At 40.8% G+C, this 12,187-nt stretch overlaps 7 protein-coding genes across 7 annotated transcripts; 3 read left to right on the forward strand and 4 right to left on the reverse strand.

The window, feature by feature from the left end:
- Positions 1 to 195: 195 nt before the first annotated feature.
- Positions 196 to 1,170, reverse strand: BCR41DRAFT_350063 (protein translocase SEC61 complex gamma subunit). Its single transcript, XM_022023595.1, has 3 exons — positions 972 to 1,170; positions 487 to 589; positions 196 to 342 (listed from the first exon to the last, which is right to left on the reverse strand). The coding sequence occupies exons 1-3, from the start codon at positions 1,069 to 1,071 to the stop codon at positions 330 to 332; spliced, it is 216 nt and encodes a 71-aa protein (XP_021883062.1). The 5' UTR covers positions 1,072 to 1,170; the 3' UTR covers positions 196 to 329.
- Positions 1,171 to 1,368: 198 nt separating this feature from the next.
- Positions 1,369 to 2,098, forward strand: BCR41DRAFT_350064 (mitochondrial import inner membrane translocase subunit tim10). Its single transcript, XM_022023596.1, has 2 exons — positions 1,369 to 1,517; positions 1,877 to 2,098. Exons 1-2 carry the CDS (start codon positions 1,417 to 1,419, stop codon positions 2,043 to 2,045), a joined length of 270 nt encoding a protein of 89 aa, XP_021883063.1. The 5' UTR covers positions 1,369 to 1,416; the 3' UTR covers positions 2,046 to 2,098.
- Positions 2,099 to 2,113: 15 nt separating this feature from the next.
- BCR41DRAFT_350066 (hypothetical protein) lies at positions 2,114 to 3,287 on the reverse strand. Its single transcript, XM_022023597.1, has 2 exons — positions 2,800 to 3,287; positions 2,114 to 2,585 (listed from the first exon to the last, which is right to left on the reverse strand). The coding sequence occupies exons 1-2, from the start codon at positions 3,122 to 3,124 to the stop codon at positions 2,149 to 2,151; spliced, it is 762 nt and encodes a 253-aa protein (XP_021883064.1). The 5' UTR covers positions 3,125 to 3,287; the 3' UTR covers positions 2,114 to 2,148.
- Positions 3,288 to 3,547: 260 nt separating this feature from the next.
- BCR41DRAFT_334428 (S-adenosyl-L-methionine-dependent methyltransferase) lies at positions 3,548 to 4,915 on the reverse strand. Its single transcript, XM_022021931.1, has 4 exons — positions 4,760 to 4,915; positions 4,446 to 4,665; positions 4,035 to 4,340; positions 3,548 to 3,924 (listed from the first exon to the last, which is right to left on the reverse strand). Exons 1-4 carry the CDS (start codon positions 4,909 to 4,911, stop codon positions 3,628 to 3,630), a joined length of 975 nt encoding a protein of 324 aa, XP_021883065.1. The 5' UTR covers positions 4,912 to 4,915; the 3' UTR covers positions 3,548 to 3,627.
- Positions 4,916 to 4,928: 13 nt separating this feature from the next.
- BCR41DRAFT_320493 (hypothetical protein) lies at positions 4,929 to 6,000 on the forward strand. Its single transcript, XM_022021398.1, has 3 exons — positions 4,929 to 5,174; positions 5,365 to 5,586; positions 5,673 to 6,000. Exons 1-3 carry the CDS (start codon positions 5,021 to 5,023, stop codon positions 5,945 to 5,947), a joined length of 651 nt encoding a protein of 216 aa, XP_021883066.1. The 5' UTR covers positions 4,929 to 5,020; the 3' UTR covers positions 5,948 to 6,000.
- A 515-nt stretch (positions 6,001 to 6,515) lies between these two features.
- On the reverse strand, positions 6,516 to 8,780 carry BCR41DRAFT_334433 (hypothetical protein). Its single transcript, XM_022021932.1, has 3 exons — positions 8,622 to 8,780; positions 7,314 to 8,375; positions 6,516 to 7,185 (listed from the first exon to the last, which is right to left on the reverse strand). Exons 1-3 carry the CDS (start codon positions 8,748 to 8,750, stop codon positions 6,718 to 6,720), a joined length of 1,659 nt encoding a protein of 552 aa, XP_021883067.1. The 5' UTR covers positions 8,751 to 8,780; the 3' UTR covers positions 6,516 to 6,717.
- A 1,567-nt stretch (positions 8,781 to 10,347) lies between these two features.
- BCR41DRAFT_350076 (SPX domain-domain-containing protein) lies at positions 10,348 to 11,788 on the forward strand. The gene is made up of 3 exons (XM_022023598.1): positions 10,348 to 11,117; positions 11,213 to 11,320; positions 11,440 to 11,788. The coding sequence occupies exons 1-3, from the start codon at positions 10,415 to 10,417 to the stop codon at positions 11,556 to 11,558; spliced, it is 930 nt and encodes a 309-aa protein (XP_021883068.1). The 5' UTR covers positions 10,348 to 10,414; the 3' UTR covers positions 11,559 to 11,788.
- The last annotated feature ends 399 nt before the right edge of the window (positions 11,789 to 12,187 follow it).

The raw sequence follows: 12,187 nt of genomic DNA on the forward strand, positions 1-12,187 counted from the left end.
AATGGAATGTAAGCAAAGATGCACATTTTTAAAGACGTTAAGGATGTTTTTATCATTTTCTAGTGATTGAAACGCGTCTAAGATCAAGCATTTGGCAGGGTTACAAGCCACTATATCGAAATTGACAGCACTTCACTCTATTGATCGACATTTCTCAACAACTCTCAATATCTGATGAGCGTCTTCATCTTTATAGTCTTAAATGAATACATGTTTCAAGTTTATTACGTCAAAATGGAAGAAAAATGTGTATAATGTAGCAGATGAAGGGTGACACGTGCGTATCAGAAATGGCATAATCGAGCAGAGGATGGCAATGTTCAAAGCATTTAAGCGCCGCCGCTATACATTAGATTATAAAAATAATAGTAAAAAGAGATATTAGAATATTTGATTGAGTCGCTCAAAATGTCCATGATCATCTTCAGATAAAGCAAGATGACCAACACGAGGTCATATCAATGATGGTTTGATCTAGAAACCTACACAAGGATATTGTTAATGGGAATATGGATCAACTTAACGACGAAGCCAATGACGCCCATGACGAAGAAACCCATAGAGACGGCTTGGGTGATTTGCATGAACTCTACACATCGTTGAAAATGAAATAAATAAATTAATAAATGACGCGCGTTAAAAAATTATGACCCTACACCCAAAACAAAAAAAAACGCCAAGGACATGAATGAATGTTATTTCTGCCAGAAAAATGGTATTTGTCAGCGCATTATACAATGTTTTCATGATAGGAGCCGGAATATTGTGTTAATTTCCAGATGAAGTCTCAAAAAACTATTGCAATACAGAGAGTTGGTTTGACATGCTGTTCCCAAAATAGTCCTTCTTTTTTTGAGTCCCTTCCATAGCAGAGCAAGAAGTATCTTTCTATAGGGTCATCGCCGCTGTCTGTTTATATTATTCCATTCGTTCTATTCGTTATCGGCTTGAACAATTGAGGATGAATATACCTTTGCGATCAGGCTTTGTGCAACGGTTGATGAATGCAACACCATCCTTAATAAATTGCTTAGGGCCTTCGATGGCAGTCTGGGCGAGTTCATTATCCATTTGCGAAGATGTGAGTGTTGAAGTGAATTTAACTAAAGAGAGGGAAGGTGAGAGAGGTTTGGCAACAAAAGAAGGAGAGAGAGAGGATGAGAAGATGAAGCCTTGATTTTAGAATATGAGAATGAGAGCAAATTGAGGGCCTTAGGACAACCAATCAAAAGCAGCCAGTGAGTAGCATTGAAAATTTTGGATCCACTATTTCCATGATTCATTTTGTTATTGCCAATCATAGAAACTGTCAAAGACAAGCCACCATAATCCCAAATGAAACAGCTTCTGGCTACAACAACACATCACCTCTTTCAACCATCGACCGCCGTAAGAATCAGCAACACAGTTACAGCCATGTCTTTCTTTATGAACAGTGCAGCCAACCAGACGGTTAATATGCAGAACATGGCCATGGCCGAGCAAGAGCTTGAAATGGTGTCGGACCTGTTTAACCGGTAAATTCACCAATGATTTATCTACTATCATACCGTAAATAAAAAAGGAGTGAGATATGTTCTTGACCAGAAACGGTGTTGCTAGCTGTAGCATGGATTGTGATAATGGGATTATGAATATTGATTGTACCCGCTAACAGCTTTCTTATACTCTGTCTTATCTTATTTCTTATCAACACCTTTGTTTGCCCATTTGTTCTGATCTACGAACTCCGTTTCATCATTGGACTTCAAAACTATGGCTTCACATTTTCTTCTATGGACTAAAATGATGTTTGGTTATTTGAATAAATATTCTGGACTCTTTTCATATCATGGTGAACATCGCTTTGGACAATGCCTTTATTCAACCGTTACAGCATCGTGTCGTCATGCCACCAAAAATGCATCCCCAAGACCTACATCGAAGGCGATTTGAACAAAGGCGAGGCAGTCTGTATCGACCGCTGTGTTTCCAAATTTTTCGAGGTCAACAAGTCTGTAGGCACTAAACTTCAGCAAATGTCTGGAGCTGGTCTTCCCATGTAAAATATGCACCGTAGCCGTTATCCTCAATAAACTGATGGCTTTGTATGAGGTTATTATGTGAATATTTGCTGCTTTATTATGCTACCATGTACGCTTTTGGATTTCATTCGACGCCAATAGCCTCGCCTACTTTCCTGAATGCATATCCAACACACTCACAAGGGACACCAACCAAATCGAGTGTTCTTATTGCTACCTCTTCACACCCAATACGAATGTAAAAGGCCCTGCCTTGAGTGTTAGCCATAAGAGTCCAGATGATAACTCCTTTCCTCATGTTGAGGCGCTCATATGCTTCCTTTAAGGCCCCCAATACCAACTTGCGACCAACACCTCCTCCTTGGACGCCAATCTTGACATAGAGTGTATCAATTTCACAATCAAAGTCATTCTGAGACCAGCCTTCATAAAATCGATGGTTGTAGGCGCGTTTCCAGTATGGTGCCATGGCTTGGGACATACCAATGACTTCATGCTCATTAGTTCTTGGATTTATCCTTTCAGCAACGACATAAACCATCTCTCGCTTCTCAACTGGGTCTGTTAAAAAAAAAAAAAAAAAAAAAAAAAAAAAAGGCACCCAAATAGAATTGAGCAAGAAATCAGTTGAGAATCAGCAAACACATAATAGCAAAGTACTAAAATTATCGGGGACCGCTGTAATTGTGAATGAGGTGCTTCAATGCAATTGTATTGGACAAGCGTTTCCTTCTTCAACACATTCCGACTTATACATAACCATCTCATCACATACGAGCCATTCTCTTTGTATGATAGCCTGTCATTGAAACAGGATCCAAACTATCAAAGAAGCCTTTCGGGAGTATACCTCGATAATGGAGGATGTAGTTTGAGAACTGCATCTCGGTCATTAACGCTGCATCTTCGGCCTTGCCGTGACGAAAGATCACTTTCTCGACAGGCCCATCAGCGAGATTGGTTAACGAAGAGGATGCGCCCGTAGATACATTGGATAGGGCCGCAGAGCGGACAGGCGGTCGGATAGGGACGGTAATTAAGATTGAGGGTGTGCCTGAATTTCCATTACTAGGATCTGCAAGAGTGTTATCGACAGTCATGTCTGCTCGGAAGAGTTGAGGGAAAAACAAAAGAGCATCCCAACAACAACAAATTCTCTTCAAATATTGCCATCAGATGGAAGTGGATGGAGCATCATGGAAATAACCGGTGTTGATTAAACTCGGTAATGATTGTTAGCTCCAGATTGAGTTTGGTAATGAGTCAAAGTAGCTTGTTGAGTCATTTACACCAAACAATTCTTCATTAAGCAAAAGCGCAGCGCTTTTAAGTTGAGGAGAAGAATGCCATTTTGTGGTTTTGTGTAACAGAAAAAGGGTTATGCCAAAGCTCCACTTTTGACATTCAAACAAGGAAACTGCAAGGACTATTCAAAGTATTATGCATTTCTTTCAGAGGTTTGAAGAACAGGTGTTGAGTACCCTGACTATATTCATGACAGAAGATGAGATGTTTTTAATGAGGTCATCATATCTCTAGGCGTATCGACTAAGTTTATGTCTTCATCTGCTTCTTTAATTAAACTCATAGTTATTGCCGAGGGTTAGGCTAGCGTTTGTCCAGGCAAGGGTTTTCTGAATTTACCCTGCAGCCATATTCTATACATCTTGATCTTTCGCAGTCGATTGACGATCAGTCGTCTATCGACAGCATTCTGCTCTATCGTAAATCTGGACCCAAACATCTGGAAAATTTCATCAGAGTCGAAGAAATAAACACGCGTGCCATCGCCGCGAACGTAAAAATTTTCCGAAAGCATGCGGTTCTTCTTGAAACGCAATTGCGCCATATCGTAGCGACCATAATCACGGAACACAATCAATCCTCCTGGTTTTAGCATCTGTATCAGGCAATGAGCAAAGTATACAGTATATCAATAGGATCTTATTTAGCGATTGGATTAAAAAAATTAAAATAAAAATGGAAAGAAAACAAAATGAAATGACATACCTTCTCAAGATTTTTTACAGCTTGGTTCCATTTATCAGGGTGCACAGCAGAGAGTACGAATATCAAGACTAGAATGTCCATTGACTCAGGCTCAATTTCTGGTGGGATATCATCATCTGTCAGATCCCAGACAAACGCTTTCCCTCTGTTGGGATCGTACGCTACATTGTTTTTAACTACTTCTACTGCTGTTGAAGAAAAATCGCAGGCGTATACGAAGAGATTAGGGTTTTTGCTTTCAGTTAACAATGGAAACATAGTGTTGCCTGCACCACACCCTATTTCCAAGACTTTCTTTTCACCAGCCTAAAAAAGACGTTAATCGTAGGTGTCAATCGATCGAAGGGTAAAAGAAATGCTAATAATATACTATTATTATCCAGGTGAAGGCATAAAAGGAAAAAAGCCTACATTTGCTTCAATTATTTGAAAGAGCTCGGGAAATTCAATCCGGAGCCAATGCCGATCCTTAAAGAACTTATGCTCATTCTTGGTGTAGAATTTATTCCAGTACTCTGCTGCATCTGCATGGAACTTTTGCACGAGTTCCTCAGGAACAGGATCTTTACTCTGTCGTGCGATCTGGTTCCGAGCATGCTGCTCTTGTTCCTCGTCCCAGATCGCATGGTCCCTACATCATTTTGGACACAAATTTGTGGTAAGGAATATGAGACTTGAATCACCATAATTGATTGGATTCTATTAAAATAACAATAATAAAATACCATGCGTTTTGCTCAAACACTGCAGATTCGTCCACCAGAACACGGCCCCCAAACGGCGCATTTGCAGGTGCGTTGATGTCTCGTGAGCTAGACTCACGTTTCTTTGGTTGTTCTGCTGTCGACATTGCTGAGAATTTGATCTTTTTTGTCATGAAGTTTCTCTGCTGGCCTTCGCCCTTCTACAGCAGTCACTGTTTTCCTTTTAAAAAAGTGTTCCTTTTTATACACTCACCTCACTCACCATCACAACTGCACTATACAATGGCGACTCCAACACAAGACTGGACAAACGAGCAACTTCTCTCAGATGCTGTCAGCAAGAAGGACATTGTCACCTTTCTCCACCTCAACGCTAGTCATGATTTTTTAGTAGAATACAAACTCACTGGAAAGTTGACTACTGTTGTCAAAAATGGTAGGCTTTTTACACAATATATTTATTTGCACAATTGAATAGGTGAACACTTATTTACTTGTCAACTTTATTGACTGGTCCGTCTTGCAAATGGACCGTAAACCGAGTTCAAAAAAACACATTCTTAGTCTTTTTCTTTTTTTTCTTTTTTTTTTTTTTTTTTTTTTTTTTAAAAAAAAAAAAATAAAAGCTAAGAAGGATTCTCTTGTTGATGCCTACAATTCTCTGTTTACTCGCCAGGCCTTCCGTGGGGCGGACGAACCATCGGAGGAAGAAATTATGGCAGCCAAGAACGCTGCTCCCGTTGTAGAGAAGAAAGAGGAAGTGACTACAGAAGTCGCACCACCAAAATTTACCAAGGTAGTTCTTAAGAAAGGCGATAAGCAAGGATATCCAAGGAAAGGCAGCCAAGGTATTTTTTATTTTTTTTTGATGTTGTGGCATCAGCTGTATATTTAGACGCAAAGAAATTCATATGTTTTTCTCTCTTTTCTCTAGTTGCTGTTTTCTATACTGGGTACTTTGACGATGGCACCGTCTTTGACAGCAATGATAACGCCAGGAAGAAAAATCCTCTGCGCTTCAAGGTTGGAGTTGGTCATGTCATTGCTGGTTGGGACGAAGCCATGTTATCCATGTCTCGTGGTGAAAAGGCAAAAATTACGATCGAACCTGAGCATGCCTATGGCAGGAAAGGTGTCCCTGATGCCAAAGTCCCAATCCCTCCAAATTCACGTCTCACTTTTGATGTTGAGTTGGTTTCTTTTGACTAGTGGTGTAAAGTATCGTCAAAGATAAAGTGTAGATAATAAAATAGAGTATGTAAAAAGAAAGAAAGAAAGAAAGGAAGAATTGCCTGTCCAATAATATTGGACGAGACACTTTCAAAATCACTTGTAGCTCTTCTGGCAGTCCTGGTATAAGAGCTAAAATCTTTTTTTCGAATTTATTCTCACGACTGCAATATTGGCTTCATTGCCACAGTAGCTGAAGATTTCAGGACCGTTAAGCATGAACTCAAGGTGCCTTGTTGCTGTACTTTGATGGTCCTGTTCCAGTTGGGGCCCTTACTGGAGGTAAGATGATGTAGAAACTTAGGTGATGCGATTGTTTATTATCTGTCGATAGAGAGACATGTTACAAGTTGTCCACATAAGCCTTTAGACAAAGGAAATAGCAATCCGTTAAGATGGATTATATTTGTAACCGTTTTAAAAAGCTTTATGCCTGATTGAGACCAAAAAGGATACGCGGGTAGTATCAGAATCAGCGTCGAATCATCTTCATTGGGTAACTGCCAAGAAGTCGCATGTTTTTGAAATTTGTTCGAAAAAGAGCTTCAAGGGATATATTTTATATTTATTTTATCCAGGATAATATAATACATGGGTTAACTAGTGGATTTCGTGACAAGAGGATTATAACTAGGAAAGTGTAAAAGTCAGGAGAGGATCAAGAGTCAATCTAAACGTACGCTTCTTTTCTCCAAAGCGCTGGTGTTAATATGAATGATATAGATGTGTAATTATTGATGCAGCCTGTCCTATTCTTTCCGAGCCTTTTTCGTAGCTGGACCTTCATCAGTGGTATCTTCGCCATTCCCTAAAGAAGACTTTGGTCGCGTTGTGTCTACATCAGGAGATGCACCTGCTGGGCCAGAGTTATTTGATGGAGATGAAGTATTTGGCGTCGACGTGATGCGCAGATTTGATCCCGGTGCAGAAGTATTTTTAGACGTCGAGACAGAAGAGCTCTCTCCAGATGTCTGGCCCTTTGCAAGTGGGCTTGGCTGGTGAACGCGTGACAGTTCTCGCTCCCTAGGGACAGGCCATGGGAAAGCTGAGCTAGGCTGTGCACTTGTAGGCGTCTGTCCAAACACAATTGGGCTCAGCTCCGCTTGTGAAGCATAAAACTCTGGATAAAATGTCGATGGTGATGGAAGTAGGTTCTTAGCGAACTGAGATGGTAGCGTCGAAGACATAGGTGCTGGTTCCAACGGTTTCTTTTGGATCTTTGAGATACAGAAAAAAAAAATATACACATCATAAAAAGGTAGGCATTTGAATAAATAGAATGCAAGAAATAACGCGCATGGGAAACAATTGGAAATAAGGAGTTTCGCAAACTTAATATACATACAGGTGGAAGTTCACTAGACTCTTCCTCTTTGATAATTGTGCCAGCAAGAGTAGCGCTTTCTTTGCTCTCTGTTGGTATCTGGACACGAAGTTTTGGCTTCTTGATACCGCCATTAGTTGGGCTGAGAACAGGCGATATAGCTCCTGATGCTGAGTTAGGAGGATTTGGAGCTGTGATCGAAGACCCATCTGTCATGGGCGAGTCTCCGTTCATTGGTGAATGGCCTGCTTTCATGGCGTTTTGAGTGCTTATAGTTGGCGAAGCTGACTGTGAAAGCGGTTGCTGCTGAACTGGGAGTGTGATAGGGGTTGGCAAAGTTGTTGATATCGATGTGTTTGTCGTCACAGGGAGCTGAATATTCTGTGAGCTCTGAGGCGGAGGCATAACTCGGTTTACGAATGGAGCAGGTTGATGAAATTGTTGTGGTTGATAGGACCGATTTTGAGACTGCATTGGATCTTGATGATACATAGTATCTTGGATTGCCTGTGGCTGCGGTTGTTGCTGGTGTTGCGATTGCTGTTGCTGGTGTTGCTGCTGGCGGGGTGGTTGAGGTGACGAATGCTGTGACGCTGGAAGCTGTTGAAGATGCGGGGGATGCTGGGGTTGTTGTTGCTGATAGTGCTGGGGTTGGTAATGCTGTGACTGCTGCTGCAGAAATAAATGTTGTTGTTGATGTTGCTGGGAATACTGAGGCTGTGCAGGGTACTGCTGTTGTTGGACATAGGCCTGTGAACGATACTGAGGGTCTAGATGCTGTGGTGGCTGTTGGTATTGGATGCCGTCGTACTGCTGAGGATGGATAACCACATTCGGCGGGACCTGGAATGTGCTACGAGGCATGTGGGGTGATATGGATGAGGGTGTATGTTGGAGAACCTGCTGTTGGGGAGGCGTATGCATGTGAACTTGAGCAGGAGTACTGTGTGGCTGCGGTGTTACTGATAGTTTACCCCTGTCATCTCCTGCCACGGATAATACATCATCATCATCGTCCTCCTCTTTGCTTTCTGTTGCATTAAGAAACTCCTTATTGGTGTAAGTCTCGCACGTGTCATTGTACTATATAATAAATAAAAGTGACAGTTATTATTAAAATGCAATTGGATCATCCGACAATCCTCTGTTGAGTGATGTTGTTCCCGAATTAGCTGTCCCATTTGAATTGTTGTTTGATAACAGCCATATTAATGCTCTTTCTCGAATACTATACACAGAGTTCTTGGCCGTATAATCCCACTGTCTTGGCGCATAAAATGTCAGAGAACAATTTAGCATTTATCTTATGTATTAGGTTTTTATCCTTACCTCTGTATATCTGAGAAGAATTTGGTCAATGTCGTGCGAAGAGTACTGAACTAGTTTGTTATTCGAATTAAAAATAATCAGACCAATCTGGCAGTCGCAGAGGACACTCAGCTCCATCGCTTTTTTCATTAGACCAAAGCGTCTCTTCTGGAACGTAACCTACATCAAAAGTCCACCAACAAGAGTGTTATTGCCATGAATGAATTGAACAAGTGGGTTAACAAACTATACTGCTTGATAATTGAAAGCGAAGAAATATGCTCCCGAAGTTTGTGCCAAGGCCCTATTCCGTTCTCCTGGAAATCCAATTGCTATTAATAAAACAAGCTATGCTAGAGAATTCCTTTAGACCAAGATGCAGGACAGGAGAGCCTCGAAAAGAAAGTTGGGCAAAGCCAGTCGGATAAAAGAATGAAGTTTTATCCTTTGTTTCTGATAGTGCTGATTGCTTATTTCTGCAAGTTACACCTTACGTGTTAAGCATTATAGGCAGTGTTTCTGCAACTAATATGTTGAGTGCTATGAAGGAATTATAAATTTCTATGAGGTTTGTACCTGACGGTTACGTTCGTCCATGATGGTTTTAATCTGAATCTTCTTTCGACCCATTTTGATCTTATTAGCAATGTCAAGGAAGTTAGATTGGATCCTTTCTGCAGACAGTAGTTGTGCAGTGTGGGATGTGGATTAACTGGTGTTATTGCCAAAAAGGAATCACTAAAACGAAGAAGGAAAAAAAAATGTGACTGCGCTAGCAGGTCGACAGAAGAGCCTAGAAATTCAATTGGGTCTCCCTCATGCCTCTGGGTCCGAACAACTGGTCTTCGTTTTTTCTCCCCTTTTTTGAACGTGTCTCTCAATGCCTTTCTGTGTTGTGGCCCTTAAAATTTCAATGTGAACATCTCTTTCTCTCAAGTTTGTTATATGGTCTCCACGATACAGATGAAATACTGAGATACACCGTCGTAACTAATGCAAGAAAACAGGGGTGGGTCAGACAAGCGCCAAAAATAATTTCCATACAGCTCATAGCACTCATTTTGTACGGATTCATTTTTATTATAGTAAACGATACACGGAAGTAATGAAAGACACAAAGCGTGTATGGTGCAAAGCTTGCATGTAGAACGACAGATTGTTAAATGTGGTCTGTCAGAAGCTAGTCTTGGTAAAAGAGACGGGTTCCAAGATGCCGACAAAAACAGCAATGACTAGTAAGAAATGAGACTGAGGAAATGAAGAAGGAAACAATAAGTAAAGGGGAGAAGGACGTTTTTTTTATCCGTCTTTACTTATCGATTCCTCTCTCACATATTCACTCAGTAGCTCCCTTCGCCGGATGATCTTCCTGACCACTGATACATCTACCCCTATATGCCATGGTGCTCCACACAAGGAGAGAAGTGGTTTTCTTGTTGTTGTGAGAATGAAGGAACGGACAACGGTGTTTAATAATTTGTTTTACGCCCCTGCATAAGATTGCGTCAATGTACCACTTCACCTGGCCCAACCCCTTCTTTTAGATGCCTTTTTGGTAATGCTCACGCGACACCCTTTCCTTTTTCATCATTTCAAGCACATCTCAGAGACTGCACTAACAACCTCTTCTCTTTCGTCCCCTCACTTTTCCTTTCTTTTCTTTCGAACCATCTCTCTTCATTCAACCTTCTTACTACTTATTAAGACCTTGAACCATACCAGTTCTCTCTTTTTTTTTTTTTTTTTTTTTTTTTTTACTTCATATTATTTCCACTTTCGAGCTGTATATATAATTTAGTCATATCATTATCGTAATGAAGTTTGCAAAATATCTCCAGAATGAGGCCGTTCCTGAATGGAGAAAGGCCTATATCAACTATAAACAAGGGAAAAAGTACCTTAAAGCAATTGAACGCACCCTAGACCAAATAGAAGCAGATGCACAAGCAGAAGCAGAAGTAGAAGAAACAGGAACATATGCTGCAGAAAACAACCGAATCCCTTCCCATATGCTCCAGATCAATGATCTGGAAAGGAAAGTGCTCGCATCAGATCAATTATCACTTCCTTTGCAGTATGATCCATCACCCCCTCTCTCCAGCCTTCCTCTCCTACCACCTGAGAGCTTTCCGACAGGTTTACCCAACACAGGTGCATCAACCCCTATTCTGTCAGGAAAGCACGGTCGCACAAGGAATTATTCTGCTATTGTAATTTCTCCACCACCGACAAAACCTACATTCTCATTATCTGAAGGCACCGGTTTTTCGCAAGACTCTATAGATACCGATAACCGATCGAGGCCAATAGAGCCTACTATGCTTAATGACTCCTCTCAGATGGAAGTTCCTTCTTCTGGACAAAATCTCCGAAGGCTTATCAAATCAGCCTCATCAGGTTCTCGGTTTAGTCATGCAGCCTTATCTCGGGGCTCGCGTTTTTTTAAAAGTATCTCAAGACGCTTTACTATTATTAGCCCACACTTAGATATACCTCTACGGACACGGGCGATTCAGAGTAAGCTATTACTTTACAAAGAGTTTTTCAAGGATTCTAATACAGAAGAGCTGAACATCGCTCACTGTTGCTCCTGTTGCTCCTGTTCTTCATAGTTGACGATGGTGACATCCACAATGTGCTCGAACAACTCTTACCAGAGGAAAGGGCCTTCTTCCAATTTTTGGATTCACAACTTGAGATAGTCAATAACTTTTATCGAGGTAAATTTGCATGTATCGAAAAGTTTTCGCTCACCGCGCTAGAATTATATTTTCACTGCATTGTTGTAACGCTATTTGTTTTCTGCTCATCTTATCGTATTCATTTCCTAAAAAACAAGAGAAGGAGCTTGAAGCGGTAGCAAAACTCAAAGTCATCAAGCAGCAGCTTTATGTTGCCAATGAATGGCAACGTCGATATGACGACAAAATGGTACCAGTCATCATCAATACCACTTAAAAACCTATCAATCTCTACTTAGCTTTTTCTTTCGATTTATCACTCGTGCGGATATTGCTGGAATTCTTTTTATTTTTATTTTTATTATTTATGTTTTTTTGTTTCATTTTGTTTTATTGGCTAGGCAAAAGCTGATGTCGATCAAGGCTGGTATGCTACAGAATGGTCAAAAGTCCGTAAGGGCTTTGATAATCTTATGCGAGCGGATAATCCTGTAACAGAGAACGTGGTCATAGCGCCGTCGAAAAGGTCACTTCAACCAGCTACTACAGCAGTTGGCGGACAACTTGACTTTAACAAGCCCAACGCTCTAGGCTATGACGAAGAACTTGTTTTGCAGGCAGAAGAAAACCGTCGTCAGAGACTAAATCACAAAGTTGCAAGGACCAGAATCAAAGCGGCATTGTATGAATTCTATCGTAGCCTTGAGATGATCAGGAATTACAAGGTGCTAAACCACACAGGCTTTGCAAAGATTCTTAAAAAGTTTGATAAAACAGCAGGTTGGAAAGCTTCAAAGTCATACATGAACTCCAAGCTAAGGTTCGCATATTTTATGACGTCAGGGTCAATTGAACAACTTACCAAGGAAACGGAAGATGTATTTATCGATGCCTTTGAAAAAGGTC

The sequence above is a fragment of the Lobosporangium transversale genome (genome assembly GCF_002105155.1).
Source record: "Lobosporangium transversale strain NRRL 3116 chromosome Unknown BCR41scaffold_11, whole genome shotgun sequence".
Classification (NCBI taxonomy): Eukaryota; Fungi; Mortierellomycota; class Mortierellomycetes; order Mortierellales; family Mortierellaceae; genus Lobosporangium; species Lobosporangium transversale.

Bases quoted from the DNA above. Each gene is read 5' to 3' on its own strand.
- BCR41DRAFT_350063 (XM_022023595.1), bottom strand. From the start codon at position 1,071: ATGGATAATGAACTCGCCCAGACTGCCATCGAAGGCCCTAAGCAATTT. The intron at 590-971 runs GTATATTCATCC...AACGATGTGTAG, and splicing joins CACAAAGCCTGATCGCAAAG to AGTTCATGCAAATCACCCAA.
- BCR41DRAFT_320493 (XM_022021398.1), top strand. From the start codon at position 5,021: ATGGCGACTCCAACACAAGACTGGACAAACGAGCAACTTCTCTCAGAT. The intron at 5,175-5,364 runs GTAGGCTTTTTA...AAAAAATAAAAG, and splicing joins GACTACTGTTGTCAAAAATG to CTAAGAAGGATTCTCTTGTT. The intron at 5,587-5,672 runs GTATTTTTTATT...TCTTTTCTCTAG, and splicing joins TCCAAGGAAAGGCAGCCAAG to TTGCTGTTTTCTATACTGGG.
- BCR41DRAFT_334433 (XM_022021932.1), bottom strand. From the start codon at position 8,750: ATGAAAAAAGCGATGGAGCTGAGTGTCCTCTGCGACTGCCAGATTGGT. The intron at 8,376-8,621 runs GTAAGGATAAAA...TTTATTATATAG, and splicing joins TTCTTCTCAGATATACAGAG to TACAATGACACGTGCGAGAC. The intron at 7,186-7,313 runs GTATGTATATTA...TGTATCTCAAAG, and splicing joins AGTCTAGTGAACTTCCACCT to ATCCAAAAGAAACCGTTGGA.
- BCR41DRAFT_350076 (XM_022023598.1), top strand. From the start codon at position 10,415: ATGAAGTTTGCAAAATATCTCCAGAATGAGGCCGTTCCTGAATGGAGA. The intron at 11,118-11,212 runs GTAAGCTATTAC...TGTTCTTCATAG, and splicing joins ACGGACACGGGCGATTCAGA to TTGACGATGGTGACATCCAC. The intron at 11,321-11,439 runs GTAAATTTGCAT...CTAAAAAACAAG, and splicing joins AGTCAATAACTTTTATCGAG to AGAAGGAGCTTGAAGCGGTA.
- BCR41DRAFT_350066 (XM_022023597.1), bottom strand. From the start codon at position 3,124: ATGACTGTCGATAACACTCTTGCAGATCCTAGTAATGGAAATTCAGGC. The intron at 2,586-2,799 runs GTATGTGATGAG...TTTTTTTAACAG, and splicing joins TCATACAAAGAGAATGGCTC to ACCCAGTTGAGAAGCGAGAG.
- BCR41DRAFT_350064 (XM_022023596.1), top strand. From the start codon at position 1,417: ATGTCTTTCTTTATGAACAGTGCAGCCAACCAGACGGTTAATATGCAG. The intron at 1,518-1,876 runs GTAAATTCACCA...CAACCGTTACAG, and splicing joins GTGTCGGACCTGTTTAACCG to CATCGTGTCGTCATGCCACC.
- BCR41DRAFT_334428 (XM_022021931.1), bottom strand. From the start codon at position 4,911: ATGACAAAAAAGATCAAATTCTCAGCAATGTCGACAGCAGAACAACCA. The intron at 4,666-4,759 runs GTATTTTATTAT...AAAATGATGTAG, and splicing joins GTGTTTGAGCAAAACGCATG to GGACCATGCGATCTGGGACG. The intron at 3,925-4,034 runs GTATGTCATTTC...TGCCTGATACAG, and splicing joins CTGTAAAAAATCTTGAGAAG to ATGCTAAAACCAGGAGGATT.